The 17560-nt window shown below is 34.0% G+C and overlaps 1 protein-coding gene across 1 annotated transcript in view; it reads left to right on the plus strand.

Annotated features, from left to right (window-relative positions):
* Positions 1-17560, plus strand: part of Cep112 (centrosomal protein 112) — a 435668-nt gene that overhangs the window by 135933 nt on the left and 282175 nt on the right. Inside the window, exon 18 of the mRNA XM_048798206.1 lies at positions 14116-14277. Within this exon, the coding sequence (XP_048654163.1) occupies positions 14116-14277 (162 nt within the window). The remainder of the gene's footprint in view (positions 1-14115; positions 14278-17560) is intronic.

The raw sequence follows: 17560 nt of genomic DNA on the forward strand, positions 1-17560 counted from the left end.
ATATCTCTGTTCTTAGTGAAAAATGAAAACACCCCAAAGGAGGTTTTATGTGGAGTAAACTAGGTCTGGAAGTGGTCTATATCGAGAGACCTAATGGCCTTTTGATGTCTGATGCTTTGATTTTGCCTTTTCTTTTTAAAGGGGTGCTATGTGATTATAATTAGAACCATTTCAAGTTCTTTACTTGAAAAGTTAATTGTTCCTTAGTTCACTCTATCATGACTAACATGTCCTTTAGAATGGTAGTAGTGTTTGAAATTATTGTTAAGGAGATTCACCATGTTTAGTAGATATTTTTCCAATTCATTGTGAAAGTTTTATCACATATATAATGTCTACTCATTCATTTTGCATGTTGTGTCTGTAATGTACTTTTATATCTATTATATATTAAAGATGTTTCATTTTAATAATTTTCTAGATACTCTACTGGGAATATTAGAGTTTGTTTTTCTTGCAACTGGAGCCATTATATTTTAAGTTGGAAATTAGGCCTAAATTACTAGACATCATTAATAAAGAATTTACATTTTGAGGAGTGATAGTTTTTCAATTTTTACTGATAAAAGCATTTGCATTGTCTTAGAAAATCTATGCCTATAATTTAGAAAGTTCCTCAAAACTTTGACTATAGTTCTCTTCTTACAAATAGTTTTCGTAAACATCAGTGTGGTGGTTGCTGGGGAAGGTCCCAGCTGTTCTCTCTTTTCCATTCTGCTTGAGCATCTGAAACCATTTTAGATCCAGAGCAGCGTTTCCAGTTTATTGTAAACATTCCTTAGCTGCAGTGAACATGCTGACTTAACCCTGCAAGAAGAACAATATAAAGATTGGAGAGAAGGGAGCAATATGTTGTGACCTTGCTTCAAGTTGAGGGGAAATTTCTTTTATATTAAGTATATCTTTTGAGATACATCTTCATAGAACTCTGCATTTCTTCTTTTGAGAACACACTGCTTTAAATGAGTGTCAGCACAATATGATGGTCAGGAGGTTTCTTATTGACAGAGACTTGTGACACTATTTCACACAATCAATTTAATTTGTAGCATGATAATTTTATGTTTGGGTGGTTTCGTTAGAAATTGAGTTTGCAAAACCTATTTTTAGCTGTTTACCTATTTAGCTTCTAGAGTTTTTATTACAATCAAATTTTCCTTTAGCAATGAAATGTGGTGAAATAAACCTAATCCCATTGCAGGTGTGGGGGGGTCTAGGTAATAATATATAATAATACTTCATTTAGTGTTTTATAGTTGACAGAATGGGTTTAATATACATTCTCTTAATTTATTTTCAAAGAACTCCTATGAGGTTGTCTGTTATTATCTGTGTTTCAGAGGAAAGAAACCAAGGTTCATGGAAATGAAACATCTGATCAATGTGGCATAGCTAATCTGTGACAGAGCTGGGCTCATCCATGGGCCTGCTGACTCCTAATTCATTGTTCTTTTCCTGATGGAATGTTGACTTTGACCTTCTGTGTCACCAGAGTAGTTTTCCTTTTGTACTTTTGAATGATCCAAGTCATTTATAGATGGCAACAGATACTAGATATGTCATTACTTATTCTTGTGTTAACCCCTAATGGGGAACTCTGCCTGGCCCACAGCTCTGCCACCTGCCCACCACGTTTCTGTGGTGGACTTGCCCTCTCTCAGGACCAAAGACAGCCAATCCATTTTACTCTGATGTACAAAGAGCCTATGTTGTACAGTTGATGGAAGTGTTGGGATTTTAAACTTTGTATGCATTTTGACTCTAAAACCCTTATTTTTAACCACTTTGTTTGACTGCGCTGTGCATCCTGTGTGATCTCAGGAATTTGGAACCTGAAAACTGATAGATAACCCAATTGATGCAGACACTGCAAATCTGAAAAGGAACTAGAATGAAGATTGGCTAGGCTATAGCCACTAACGGCCATATGCAGAGTAATTACTTGAGTAATTATTTATAGACCAGAGGAAAATGAAGCAGGATGCACATAGAGAAGCAGAGGTGCTGTACAAATAATGCAGCCACTGTGCAGGAGATACATCTCAGCCTTCACTGAGAACTTGTATCCTTATACTCTATAGCCATTTTACTTAATCTGGGTGGGTTGGAAGGTATTTTTAAGATTTATTACTTAAAATGATTAACTGTGGCCCGTATATTGTTATTACAACATGCATTTCTAGATAAAAAAGAATTTTTTCCTAGAACAAATAAAGGTAAACTTTAACATTCCTCCCTGTCAAAATTTTCACAAATTTTAACTAATAAAGTCTGAATTAGTATGGGAATGGCATGCTTCTATAGGTTCCTTAGGAATTTTAAGGAAGATTATTTATGAAAATAAAATTAATAATGTTGCTGCTTATTTTTCTCCTGTAGTAATAAATTCTTAGTATAAACTTGTGTAAAACCTGAAAGTGTATTATTTTTTATTTGGAAGAGATTAGGAGGTCAACAGATAACACCTTCTTTCCTTCTTAAATTTAAAAGCAATTTGAAAAAATAGAAGAATCACATAGATGCTTCAGGGGTGTGGTCATGAGGGTTGGGAATCTTTACCATGTTAGGTTAAATGTTATCGAACAAGTCACAGCCACAGCTGCTCAGAAGAGCATATGTAAAGGCATGGAAGAGAACAGTGTGATGACTGGCCATTCCTGAAGACAGGGTAAGGAGCTGAGCACTGAGGACCACTTGTTTCTTCCGAGTCAACTGTTGTTAGTGTGTGCAGAAAGAGAAGCAGAGATTTCTTCTTGTTGAAAGAGATGAACTGTTTATTTATGAGCCAATTATAGAGAAGGTGGGAGAACTGCATATGTACCCAGCATGCGTGCAGGCATTTAACAACAAATGGTAGTGTTTAGTAATAATTCAAATTTTTTGTATAAAGAAAGAAGTAGTATAGATATAGGTTTTTCCTCTCACCCTTTCCAGAGATAATCACATCTTTCTTGTCCATATTTTGTGATTCTACCATGTTTTATCAAGACTGTGTTCAGACTAGCCTTGTCATCTTCATCTTTTTGTGTATTTCTATATTTCTATCTAATATCATTATCCTTCAGCCTGGAGGATTTCCTTATATATATTCTATAGTGCAGGTCTCTTGATAATGAATTCTTGTATCATTTGTGTGTCTGAAAATTCCTTACTTTGTCTTTGTTTTAGAAAGACTGTTTTTTGATTATGAAATTCCAAATCAGCATTTTTTTTTTTTTTGCTGTTACTACTTTAAAGATGCTTCAGTGTCTTCTTGCTTACATTGTTTGCCCTGAAAAGTCTGCCATTTTCTTTGTGTTTGTTCCTTTATAATCTGCTTTTTTCCTACTTATCTTTAACATCTTTTTTCCTTTATTGCTAGTTTGGGGAAAGTTGAGTATTATGTAACTTAGTTTTCCCTTTGTGTCTTCTGCTTGGAATTCTTGGAATTAATGAATCTGTAGGTTTATAAAGTTCATTCAAATCAAAAAGGTTTTGGCCATTATTTCTTCAAATATTTTTTATGTCCTTACCTTTCTCTTTTCTTTCATGAATTCTAGGATATATTAGCTTGCTGGAAATTATTATGGATGCCATTTCTTCTTTATAATTTTGTTTTCTGAACTTTAGTTAATTTTCATTGAATGTTCCTTCAAGTTCATTAATCTCTCTCTCTTTCTTTTTTTTAGAAGTGTGTCATCTGCCTTAAAGTTCCTCCATTGTATTTTTCACATCACATGTAATTTTCATCTGTAAAATTTCAGTATGGGAAGGAATTTTTAGTTTCCTAAAAAAATCTTTCTCTGTTCTTTAAATTTCACCCACATTGGCCCTCTTTTCTTCCTTGAATTAACCAGCCTTTCCCTTTTGCATCTTTTCAATTTGTTACTCTTTTTGTTAAAATGGCCCAGTATTTTCTTTTAACCAGTCCTGCTTATCCTGCTTAACTTTAATTCCATGTTCTTACATTCTGATTCCTTGAGGTTTTGATCCATTATACAACCCATAGTACCTTGCATTTCTTCCTTATTCAATTAATTGAACATACATTGTTCTTATTTGTATTAATTCAGAGTGTTTTTTCTCTGCTAGACTGAAAACCCCCTTAGTAGTGGAACTGGGTATGACTATTTCAGTGATATTTTCTCAAAATCTAGCAAGGTACCTGGTATAGGATGCATAACCACAGCATTCATGGAAAAAGAATTAATAAATGCTACACGGTAGCAGTTTCAGATGACTGAACTTGTCATCAAGTACATATAAAATAATGACTGGACCTTTAGAAAAGTCTAGTATTAGGTAGGAAGAAATGCCTAGTGAAAAATGGATTGCACATATTTACATATGAAGATCTGGATCTTAAACCTAACATACATTTAAGTAAAACATTTTCCTGTAAGTGTGAACAAAATTCATGCTTTTTTTACAATCAGTAAAAGTGGTTAAATATTTTGTTAGACCTCAAAAAATTTTAATTCTATCTTAATAAATCCCTTGTCCCTGCCATATTTATCTTCCTTTTGAACTAAAGATAATTCTTCTGATGGCGATTTGTTTTTTTTCTGGGATATATTAAGTTGCTGGAAATTATCATGGATGCTGTTTCTTCTTTATAATTTTGTTTTCTGTGCTTTATTTTGGTTAATTTTCACTGACCATATGATTTTTCATATGGTCATATGAAAAAATTTTCATATAATGACTGTAAGGAAAATAAAAGAAGTTTTACATAAATCAAGTATAATATGTATTTTACAAACACATTTTATAAATACATAGTATTTTAACATATGTATGTAGTATTCAATGTATGTTATATCTGAGATATTTTCAGTGACATTCTGTTACCAAAATGAAAAGTCTTTAATGAAACTTTGCTATTGTATTAAATATGTATTACATACATATTTTATAGGCCACAATAAATTTCTCTGGTCCTTATTCATGTATAGTATTGTGTTGGTTTCACTGTGTAGTTTTTAATCACACCCAAAATAGCATAGTCTAGTCTTTTTCCATATAAGAAATAGAGAAAATGTCTTGAACATGTTTATATTTCTAGTACTGGTCATAGATACTGGCATGTAATGGGTGGTAAGTAAATGTGTTACAAACATTTTAACTTTCAGACATTCTAAAAGTGATTTAATGTGCAGATATTGTTACATTAATTATTATAAGGACATAGCTGTATATTCAATTAATTAAGATAACATCAATTTAAAATACATATTTTATATATATATATATATATATATATATATATATATACAGATTTAAAGAAATGATGAAATGACTCTGGACTTTGAAGTCAGATGGGCTGATTTTATATCATCTTCTGCCATTTACTACGTGAACTTGGCTAATCACTTAACTCTTCTAAATTTCAGTGTTTTCATCTATAAGATATGTAATAACTTTTTTTGAAAATTGAATAAAATAATATATGAACTATCCTGGACTGTAATGTGCATAGTAGACACTGAATAAATGTTTATTATCTCATTTGCAAATGTTTAAAAGTTATGGTTACACTGTAAATGTTATAGTTTGTAGCAATATCATTCACTAAACTGGAAAATATCTATTGTGACTTTAAAATACATTTTACATCAGGTGGAAACCATCTATTTTAAGTAGAAAACTTCTCTTACATGATAAAGATTACATTTATATTTGATAAATAAGGAGAAAATATACCTACTTTAAGTTTGATCTGTTTGTGCATAGTGATGAACATAAGTGAGAATATTTTCCAGCTACTTTGAAATATTCAACTGCCCAGGGACAAGGCATGGATGATGTTTTTGAAGGAAATAAATATTTCAGCTTCACATTTCAGCCTTTTTTCTTTATTCCTTTGATCTGGATTTGGTTTACTTACCATTCTGCTTGAGTGACTTCACACTGTCTTTCTTCCTCTCTCTAGTAACAAGAAGTGGCCTATGCTTATTCCAAAAGGTTTAGGTTTTGTCATTTTGCAGGAAAAACAAGTATTTCCTTATCATTTACTTATATACTACTGTCTCTAAAATAAAATGTATTATTGGGTATGCATATAAGCTTGGCATATATCATGTATAATTTATGCATGGATGTTTTAATTAGTAGTTTCTTAAATATAGGAAACACTGTATTTGGAATTTATTTTGAAGTTTAAAGAATTTAAAGAATAGCAGCTTTTCTTTATACACCATGGCTATTTTGTTTTTAAAATCATTTTCTCATGATTTTGTGGTTTTGTTATAAAAATTTTTATTGTTTTTTGATCTGCTGAGCCAGAGTTTCTTTGATTTATTTATGAACCCATATAATAGGCACAAGTTAGTTTAGCACAGAATTATTATGTAAAATTTTAAATTGTTTAAGCCTTTTGTTAAATTTACTCGTAATTTTATTTTCAACTTTTACACAACACTGAACTTCTGAGATTGGTTCTTAATACAGACTCTAAGTGCCTTTTTGTAGTCTTTTTATTTCTATAGCACTTAAAATTTGTTATAAAATTTAATAGATATAATATTGCATTACTATTTGATTATTTCTTGCACTTTTGTCTTTTTCATTTGTCAAATTGTAGTTTCTCCAAGATAGGAACCATTTCTCCTACCTCTTTCACATTTTCTGTGGTATTTGTCTGAGAAGACTGTAGATTTTGCTGCTGGGACCCTTGTCTCCACTCCTACATCATGGCTAAGTGACTGAGCATGAAGCCTGGGAAGTTCACACCAGAATAAGTGCTTTTGAATCATAATACAAATCCAGCTGACTTCCCCTCCTAGCTGAAATTCATATCATCTTAAGAGATTTTTGGATACTGAAGCCTTCTTATTCCTGTTCATAACTCACATGCTTCAACTACTCATGGTTCTTTAAGACTAGAGTTTGACCCTAGGGACAGGCTCTCTGGATAAGTGTAAATCATTAGTTCCTTGTCAGAAGAGAGTTCCTTCCATAGGAGTTCTTTATGCTGTTACCCCCTTTTTTGAGTATTTTCATTAGTAGCAAGAGAAAAATCACTAAGTGATTAGTCCTGGATCGTCATGATTTTATTGAGCGTGGTGGCTTCACCAATGTTGTGTCAGTGCTGCCTTCTTGGTGCTAGTGTTATGCTTCATGTGTTTCTGACACTAAGACTTGTGCTGGTGTTTTTGCTGTACCTTTACTGCTATTAGGGTATGTGAAGAGCTCAGAGAAGGTTCTTCTGATCCACTAGGGGAGGCTAAAGATTACTCCAGTAGATATCCTTCACATACATCTGTCTTGTCCAGTAGACCAAGGGGCATGACGTGTATCTGAACCCTCCTTTTTTGTTTAAAGCCCTGTAACCATGTATCTGTCATTATACTTGGTATTTATCTTCATTTTTCTCCTTTACTTGATAGACTTTTATAACAGGTTTCTTATGTAGCTTTGTTCCTTATTGTAAGTTAGTGGTTAACCTATAGTTAATCATAAGCAGTGTATAACCAATGAGTCATTGAAAGGTTGACTGACTTGGTTGTAAGGTAAACTGAGCTATGCTCTTTTTTAAAAAAAAATTTTAGTTGTAGATGAATATAATACCATTATTTATTTGTTTTATGTAGTGCTAAAGATAGAACCCAGTGCCTCACACATTCGAGGCAAGCGCTCTACCACTGAGTCACAACCCCAGCCCTGAGCTATGCTGTTTTAGGAAGTAGAAGAATGGAGAAAATCTTCTCAGTTTGTCAAGGCTATTGAAAATGTATGTTATTTATCCTTAGAAACACCTGTTTTATCTTCCAATGTGTTACTAAGGCTCTATAAATTACTCAACTTTTTTTAAGCTTGAGCAGTCTATGGTTTTCTAATAACTCAAGATAGCACACTGTCTCTGTATATTTTGAATTGGACTAGCACCATGAACACCCACTATGTGAAAGAATTACAAAATATGTCCTTAATATGAGCAATGCAGAAATGTTTTCTTTCTTTCTAAGGTCTTCAAACTTTCCCACAAAAAGGCATTTATCAGTGAACTGGAATTCTCCCACAGTATCTCATAATCTGTCTGACCCCCTGAGATTTTTAAAAGTCCCTTAATTATCATGATTTACTGCCTAGTTCTTTTCTTGTCTATGTTGACATCTAATCTTATGCATTTAACTTATAAAGCCAAAATTTTCTTTGGTCATGGGAAGTCCTAGTGGTCATTGATGCTTAGAAGTTTGGTTCATAATTATACTGACTCTTTACTAGCAAAATTTGTTTGTTTGTGTATGTCAGTTAGTCAGAGGGAATATCTGGAATTAAAGAATCTTTGGGCAGTTTTACCCAGACCTTAACTCAGTCACCTTGCTGGTGTTAAATGTAAATATTCTTTCAATGGAAGAATTTGATTTTTAGTTTGTCTTTTAAACCTGATAATATTACTTAGAAGAAGTCAAGTGTTCGTTAGCTTCCTGCTACTGTGCTAAAATACTTGAGAATAACAACTTAAAGGAGGAAAGTTTTATTTCGGCTCATGGTTTCAGTCCATGATTTTCTGGCTCCATTACTTTTAGGCCTCTGGTGAGGCAGAAACATCATGGTGAAAGGGCTTGGAGGAAAGCTGTGCACCTTTTGGCAGCCAGGAAGAAGAGCCAGAGAGTGAGTGGCCAGGGAAAAGACATATCCTTTAAGGACACACCCCCAGTGACCTACATCCTCCAACTGAGCCCCTGCTCCCAACAGCCTATTCATCTATGAGTAGCACCCTCATGATTCAGTCATTTCACTACAGCCCCACCTTGGAACATTTCTGCTCTGAGAACCAAGCCTTTAACACCTGAGCCTTTAGAGGCAATGGGAAATTCCAGATCCAAATCATAACATCAAGTGCGTGAATAGTCACAGAAATTTTAAATATTTAAAGATTTAACACAATTCATCCTGGGGATGTTTTTTTCTTTGCCTGATTTAACTTTTAAATTTGCCCTATACCCACTCTTATTTTGTTCCTCATAACACTATTATAAAGTTTTATATATTGTCTATTAAATATCATCGATACCACCAGGTGCAGTGGTGTACACCTGTAATCCCACCAGCTCAGGAGGATGAAGCAGGAGGATTGTGAGTTTAAAGCCAGCCTCAGCAAAAGCGAGGCACTAAACAATTCAGTGAGATCCTGTCTCTAAAATACAAAATAGGGCTGGGATTGTAGCTCAGTAGGTGAGTGCCCCTTAGTTCAAGTTCTGGTATGTGTATATATATATATATATGAGAGAGACAGAGAGAGACCATTGAATGCAGTGTTTAATAAGTACAAGTATTTAGGTTGCATTAGTTTCCTAACACTGTTGTAACAAATTACTACAAACTTAATATCTTAAAACAATTCAAGGTTATTATCTTATAGTTCTGGAGGTAAGAAGTTCAAAGTGAGACTTAGGGGCTAAAGTCAAGGTGGTGTCAGTATTGGCTCTTGCAGGAGCTCAAAGGAAGAGCTGTCCCTGGCCTCTTGAATTTTCTTAAATCTTGGAGTGTGGCTCTGCACACACTGTTTGTGTTGACTCCATAGATGAATTTGGGGAGCACTGTCATATTTTCAGTTTTAAGGTCAATAATACCAATGCCCATTTTACTGGGCATTCCCTTCTTACTCCTAAACTATCAAATGTTTAGATGTCTATAGTATTTGCCATTTTTTACAAGAATTTAGAAGACTACTAGTTTTAGAAATCCTATAAAGAGGAGGCTAAAGCAGTTTGTTTATCATGCTTAGTGAAAGGTATTTTAAAATATTTAGTGAAAGGTATTTTAAAATGTTTTTGACTGAGTCAGTCTAATCAATTGAAGTACCAGTTGGCAGCCAAGAACATAGGTGATATTGCCTCCTAAAGGTCTTGTTCTGCAACCCAGCTGGAGAGGAATGGAGACTCTTCTAGCTCTTTTTCAGACTTGTTTGAAGTTGTTTGTTTTGTTTTTCTTGGAGTTTCCAGTAGAGATGCCAAGCTGGCAGCAAATGAAGTATAATGTAATGTGAAGCCTTATAAATGTATGTTGGATCATGGCCATCATTATCAAAAGTGCTGGTTCAGAAATGTGCCAAAGGAAGATTTTCAAATTAGGGTTGGCCTGCATATAGAAATGTTAGCTTGTAAAACTCAAGAAATACTAAATTGTAGTCCATTAGTCCCCTACATTTTATTGCCCTTTCTGGAATAATCATGTACTTCAGAACATCCTTTAATCTGAGCTGGCTTGTGGTTGTGTAAGAATGCTGCTGCTTTTTTCTTTTTTTCTTTATTCTTTATATACTCAGATGAGGAAATTTACTGCATTTTATAAATAAATCAGAGCTTAAAAAGCAAATTTTCTTTCCACCTTTTTATCTTCACGGAGGCCAGGCTTTAAGGCATTTGAGTGATGCATTTATACTCGGCCGCACAACCAGTTCTACTGAAGAAAATAATCTTCAAAGTCACTTTTTTCTTTTTTTTTCTGACTCCTTGTAGGATGCACTGTTTGGGATCATAGTAAAAAGGAGCACTATTCTTATGACAGTGAGGAGCAGACCCTAGTCCCTTCAGAGGCTCTAAGTTTTCATTTCAGTGTCATCACCTTGTAAAAATTAAAGTGGATTTCATTAAAGTGATTATCACCTCTTTATTTAAATTAAGGTAATTTATGTTAAGGAAGAATATTCCCAAGAATTAGCGGAGTTCCATGTGTTTGTCATGGCTTTACTGGGCAAGAACATTGATTTGCATTAAGCAAGACCTTTGATATTTAGCTTCACTATTAGGTTAGCAGAGCTGGTTGTGGTGAGGTTGGAGACTAGTTAGGAGATGGTATTGTTTCCCCAGGCTTGATATTTAATATAAAACTATATCTGCTCTTCATAGGTCAGGCTAGAAATTTTGTCAAAAATAATGTGCTTTTTTATGCAAGCCTTTATTTTAACATTTTAAAATGATCTCTAAGATACATGGATGATGGCTCAAGCTTATAACTTGATTTATGTAGTTGTAACTTAGTTATAAATTAAATGAATTAAACTAGATAGGAAAGAATGACATAAAGAAAAGAATAAGATTTATCTTATTAAATTGAAAGATTTATAAGCAAGAGACCTTCAAAATGGAGAGGGCAAAGTTGATATTTCATCCCTAGGTCATTTATTTTTATAAACTCTGTTAAATTATATGATTATATTTTATGATATACAAACTTTTAAGCTTTCCAATATTGTCCAATGTACTTTCTTTTCAGATAAACAGATAAAAGGTAAACTTTTAATAAATTTCCACTCAAATTATAAAATAGTTTTCTCAGGTACATTTCAGAGGGTCTCAGAAATTAGAGAGTGACATAGTATAACTAGCCACTGAAGAGGGCTTTCAGTGGAAATGTTGCTTTACTATGGGGGTGCAGTGGTGATTGTCATCTTCTCATTGATGAATGTAGGGGAGTGGCAGAGTAACAGCCCTTGTTGTGCCTCACCCCTGTGGCTGGCAATGGAGTCATCATTCATCAACCTTGACAGCCTGTCCTTCCAAGCTTGCTTTGTGTGTGTGTGTGTGTGTGTGTGTGTGTGCGCGCGCGCTGGGGATTGAACCCAGGGCTTTGTGAATGTGAGGCAAAGCCTCTACCAACTGAGCTATAGCACCAGCCCTAGAACACTTTTAATACAACATGCTAGGTAGCTCCTTCCTTAAAGTTGACCATCATACCAGAGAAAATATATTTGGCACTCCATGTGTCCATTATAGTTTATATGACTTTACATTAAGTCTACATGCTTTTTGATATTGGGGTATTCAAATATTCAAATTATTCAGTGTGTTTACCAGAGAAATCCTACATGTAACTGAAGAGTTCCTGCTTTAGGGAAAGAATAGTATAAAGAAGGCAAAAATGCACCAGACTAAATTCAAATTCTGTAGCCATTAGAGTGCTTAGTCTCTAATGTAGTGATGCCTTTGGAATCAATCTTCAGCATGATTTCTAGTTATTAATCATTATTATCCTTGAGCCAATATTGGTGTTAAGTGACACAAAAGTATCACTCATGTTAAGGCCTTAGGATTTAGCAATATCAGCTAACATTTAAAACATTTTGCTTTAACTGCATGTAAAATAAAAGTAGAGAGAAAGACTTTTAAATTGGACAATTTAATTAAAATGAACAATTTATAGAGAAGCTCTTTTTTAAAAAAAAGTTTCAGAAGCCTGGACTCCACTGATGTAAAATATGAAAACTGAGAGCTCATCTGGCAGGCATCCTGATCTGGAATGGCTTAGTTCTCATGCAGAGCATCACTCTGGGGCAGTGTTAAACCCTGTAGGTCATAAAAATGGTGGCTCTGCCAGTAAAAGAGACACACAGGAGAGGAGGGCTTTCAGTGGAAATGTTCTTTACCATGAAGGTGCAGTCTGATTGTCATTTTCTGATTGATGGATGTAGGGAAGGGTATGAAAAGATTATATAGACAAAGGCAGAAGTACTTAAGTAAAAAATAAAGATTCAGGGTATGTTCTTTAAGCCCATACACAAAGATATGTCCCTCTGCTTATTTACAGATAAGCCATGCCCAGCACAGGGCAGATGACGGAAAGGGTGTGAAAATAACACTGATCTGTATATACATACCTCATCATAATGAGACAGGAGATATCTTCTGAAATGGAAACTAGGCAACATAGTCTTTTGACCCCTTAAAATTTGAAAAAGGTTTTCAATTTAATGGGAGAAAGTTTGGTAGTATGATACTTTATATTATATATATGGTCTTATAAGGAAGCCTAGAAATTATATATGTTCAAGGGGTTATTAAACTCCTATATGAGTAACTCCAAGAAGCTCAAGCTACTTTTTGTCCACCTCGTAAAAGGCGGTATTATGGCTTAGAATAGTCTTTTGCCCCAGTTGTGATGTTTGTCTAAAATGTGATTTGGGGTAATTAAATTACCTGACCCCAGTATTCCTCAGTGTTACAATTGGTCATAAGATAATATTTTATAACTTTCCTGGGAAGATGAACAAGTTAATGTTACTCACGGCATCTGAAAAATCGGGAGAGCAGCACAGCATAGTAGCCAACAGCTGGAGCTCTGGAAGCAGATTGCTATCCTGGGAGTCCTGGCTTGAGCTGTCATGTCTGTAAGCTCCGGTTTACTGTTTTGTAAAGGAAGGCTATGAAAACAATCTTTTGTGATTTACAGAGAGAAAATATATAGAAGTATTTTGCTCAGGGCCAAGCACCTAGTCACAAATAAAAATTAGCTACTATAAACTTGTGTGCATTTATAAACTAAAGTCTACTTTTACTTCTATTAACACGCAAGAGTTCCTCTTATTTTGTTGAACCCTTTTGACTATATGACTTGAGTTTAAGATATGAAGAAATTAGATGGTTACTTATTCTTTTAGGCAAGTCTATGGAAGGCAGTAGAATAACTTTAGGATATCATGTTGCATCTACTGTATTGACCAGCTACAGAGCCACTGCTGATAAAAACGCATCTTTCTGTTGGTACACTGGGTTTTTAAAAAAATTTTGATATTGTTTACAAACCATAAAATTCACTATTTTAAAGTGTATAATTTAGTGGATTTTAGTTATTTACAAGAATATACAACTATTACTGTTAATTCCAGGTCATGCTCACTCAAAAGGAAACCCCAAATCTTTTACCAATCACTCTCATTTTCTCATCCCTCCTGTTCCTAACAATGACAAATTTACTTTCTTTTTCTATATATTTACCTATATTTCACATAAATAAAATCATACAATACATGACATTTTATGACAGCTTCTTTCACTTACTTTAATGTTTTCAAGCTTTATCTATGTTATAGACTATATCAGAATGTATCTTTTTTTAAGTCCAAATAATACTCTGTTGTATGAGTATACCACATTTTGTTTATATGTTCAGCAGTCAGTGGAGACACATGGTTTTATACAGTTTTGTTTTTAGGGAAGTCTTTTGAAGTAGTTATGCACTCATCAGAATACATATTATATGTTCATACCTATTTTTCCTGAGACAGATTATTTTGTTGCCAACTTTTTAAAGAGAAATTTAGTAGAATTTGGATTAGACCATTGAAATTTGAATTTAATTTTAGAGAAGGTTGAGTAGTGTTCTTTGAAGTCTAGTGCTTTTATAGTTTAACTCCGGAACTTTCTGAACTTTTCTAGGGAAAAAGAGGAGCAACTAACTCGTGTGACTGAGGCTCAAAGATTGCAGGCCCAACAGGCAGACGCTGCTCTAGAAGAGTTTAAGCGGCAGGTGGAGCTGAACTCAGAGAAGGTCTATGCTGAAATGAAAGAGCAGGTAAGAGACAACCACAGTGTTCTTAAAAGTCACTCTGTCAGTAGGAAGGTACATTCTCATCTTCAATAAGAGAAACATTTCATCTTTTAAAAAATAAAATAAAAATTATCTAAATGAGCCATACAATTGGGCCACAGATTCAAACTGAGAAGGGCTTCTAGCCTTTGATTCATCCTTAAAGAATTTCAGAACAATCATTTAAAAGGCCCTTCTGTAGGATGGGGATGGAGCTAGTGGTAGAGCAACTTCCTTGCATGACCAAGGATCTGGGTTTAATCCCCAGCACTTTAGGGGGAAAAATAGCCACTTCTATAAATGTTGTAGTAGCAGAAATGTTTCTCATCTGGAGGATGGCTCAGCTTGCAAGAATAACTCCACCATCAATCAGACTGTTCCGTAGAACCCAGGCTGAAGTTGACCAAGCCTGTTTTTGCATGTTCCAAAAACAGTGCATTATTGACCAGTTACAGAAAAATATTTTCAACTTACAGTTCAGGAAGAAAGAGGCTATCTTCAGGTTAAATGGTGTTTTTGTTTTGTTTTGAGAGAATTTAAAAAATTGTAAAAGAATAAGAGGAATTAATACAAACACCTAGGTACTCATCTTGAAGAATCAAAAATTATTAGCACCTGTTTATGTAAACTGAAACACCACCAATGAAGTGCATCTAATTTTGTCTTTTACGTCCAGTCACATTCTCTCCTCTCCACATTTATAGTTAATTTTGTGTGAATTATGTCAGTTTATTTTACACTTGAACATATTTAAGTTCTGTATGTATAATATGAATATATAAAATATTATAATATACTTTTAATTAGTTATATTAAAAATATAATACTTCTATGCATATTTAATGTCCAGATATGCATCTGTAAACTATATATTGTATGTTATAGATATATAATTGTTTTGTTTTTCTACTTTTAGAAAATTAGATTAATGCAGATTTTATGTATTATTCTTGTTTATTTATTTATATTTGATATTATGTATCTGTGCTCTAAGCTGATTTAATGCAAATCTTTTTTTGGTAAATATATTTATCACATGCATATAGCCGTATTAGCAATTATTAGTGCTCTTATTCAAGAACTTTTGGATTATTTTATTTTCAAGTTTTCCTAATGAGAAAGACTGTTGTATTCTCATTTGTGACTCCATTTTCAGCTGTAGTTACCTTACTTAGGTGTCCCAAGCACACATTGGTGGTAAAATTGTTCCCAAAGAAAGTTTTGTTTGAATCCCACTGATCCCTGTAGGGCTTAGCTTGTCACTGTGCCCATTTTGGCTGTTATTTTCTTAATCTGATTTCCATTCGTACTGCCTTGTGAGCATTTGGGCTCTGACAGTGGGGTCTAAGGTCTCATTCTTTCTTTTTTCTACTTGCTGCCTGAGATACAAGATGGGTTCCTGCTGTGTGTTTGTGCTGCCTGGATGTGCACCTCTTTCTAGCTCCCTGCAGTGACCAGGGTTAGGCCCCAGGATGTGTATCCGGTCCAGATATTTTATGGGGCAAATAGGAAGCTCTCAGACTGGCTGAAAATTAAAGGAATTGAGAAAATACTGAAGAGAAAGCTCCAGGAAATAATTTTTAAGTATATAGTTAAGAATTTAGGCTAAAAATTAGGCCAAGAGTACAACTTTCTGAGAAAAGCTGACTAATGACAGTTACCTTGGCTCAGTAAATGCACTTTTGGGGGCCAATGATGTAATATTAAATATTCCCTTAAGACCACTCTTTTAAAGAGTTAAAAAGCAGGCAAATAACATGGAGCCTGTGAGACCATTCTGTAGAGAAAGAAAAGCATACTTCTGAAAATGATGTACTGTATAATTCAGGAAAAAAATTAAGACAGGTAGTACCATTATAAAAGAATACATATCAAGTAAAATTAATGCAGTGAAACCTGCATGCATCCTGGAAAAAGAACTGAAGCTCAAGAATTAAGTGAATATCATAGAAGTTTCCAGGCAGGAAGACACTGGCAAAGAAATCAGAAAAATTATTGTGTGATGTTGACAGCTTTGAAAGAGAAAAGTTATTTGCTTTTACATATTACCAAGGAGTTTTTAACTCATAAAATCAATAGAATAACATCTTAATATATTATAAGTCACATAATGTATACCACTTATGTTCTGGAAAAAAGTTATATGAAAACATTAATCCAGAGATGAATGCATAGGACTTTACACATAGAATACCATCATATAAAAGGGTGAGGAGATAATATTAGATCCCAATAAAGTATAAAATTTAAATAATTGTAAAAATCTTATAAAGTATAATGCTAACAATTGATTTCTGGAAAAGAAGGTATGTTAATAAAATGCATATTTAGTAACTTGAGTCTAAATCCGTAGATTATACTAACAAAGATCAAGAAGTAGATGAATAGGGCCAGGGGTGCACTCAGTAGTAGAGCACCTGACTAGCATGTTTGATGCCCTGTGTATCCCAGAACAGAAAACATAAGTAGGTGAATAGTGAGAGTGGTGGAGGATCAAAGTGTGGCTCATAATATTCTTAAAATCAGGGAAAAGTAGGTTGAAATATTTTTAAAAGGCTGCTTAAAGAAGACTATGAGACCAGTTAATCTTTATAAAGTTGTGTGAGCACACACACAAAAAAAGTCTCTAGATGTGGGCAGCATTTAGGAGGTTTCAGAATTCCCCTCATGCCTTCCAAAGTAATGAACTACATTTATAGACATAAAGGAAATGATATGCAGAGATTACTTGATTAGTGTAGTTTGGAAATTCCCTTATTTGGTCATAATATGGCAGCTTTCAGCCTGGGATTGGCTCAGAGTAGCTGCTTTGATTGGCCAAGGCTCATATGCTTTTGGTACAAGAGTATTCTTAAGTTAGGTTATATCCTATTTGCACATCAAGTTAGGTTTTAATTCACTGTATATGGAGTCCTCTTTGGGCCAAACTCATTTTTAAGCATGGATTATTTATTCTGGTTTAACAAAACAGGCCAGTTTATTCTGGGTCAACAAAACATAGGCATTAATAAAATTAATAAGATGTACATTCTCATAAAAAAAACTTGAAAAAAATAATAGGAAAGTTTGAGAGGATATTGCCAAAGAAATAGAAGCAGAAACACATGGCATGTCAAAAGACAAAACAAAACAATATACTACTATTTTAATAATAAATGTTAATAGGCTAAATTTTTTTAGTAAAGAATAGTTTCGAGGGGCTAGGGTTGTGGCTCAGTGGTAGAGTGCTTGTCTAGCATATGTGAGGCCCTGGGTTCGATCCTCAGTA

Source organism: Marmota marmota, unplaced genomic scaffold (assembly GCF_001458135.2).
Source record: "Marmota marmota marmota unplaced genomic scaffold, marMar, whole genome shotgun sequence".
Lineage (NCBI taxonomy): Eukaryota > Metazoa > Chordata > Mammalia > Rodentia > Sciuridae > Marmota > Marmota marmota.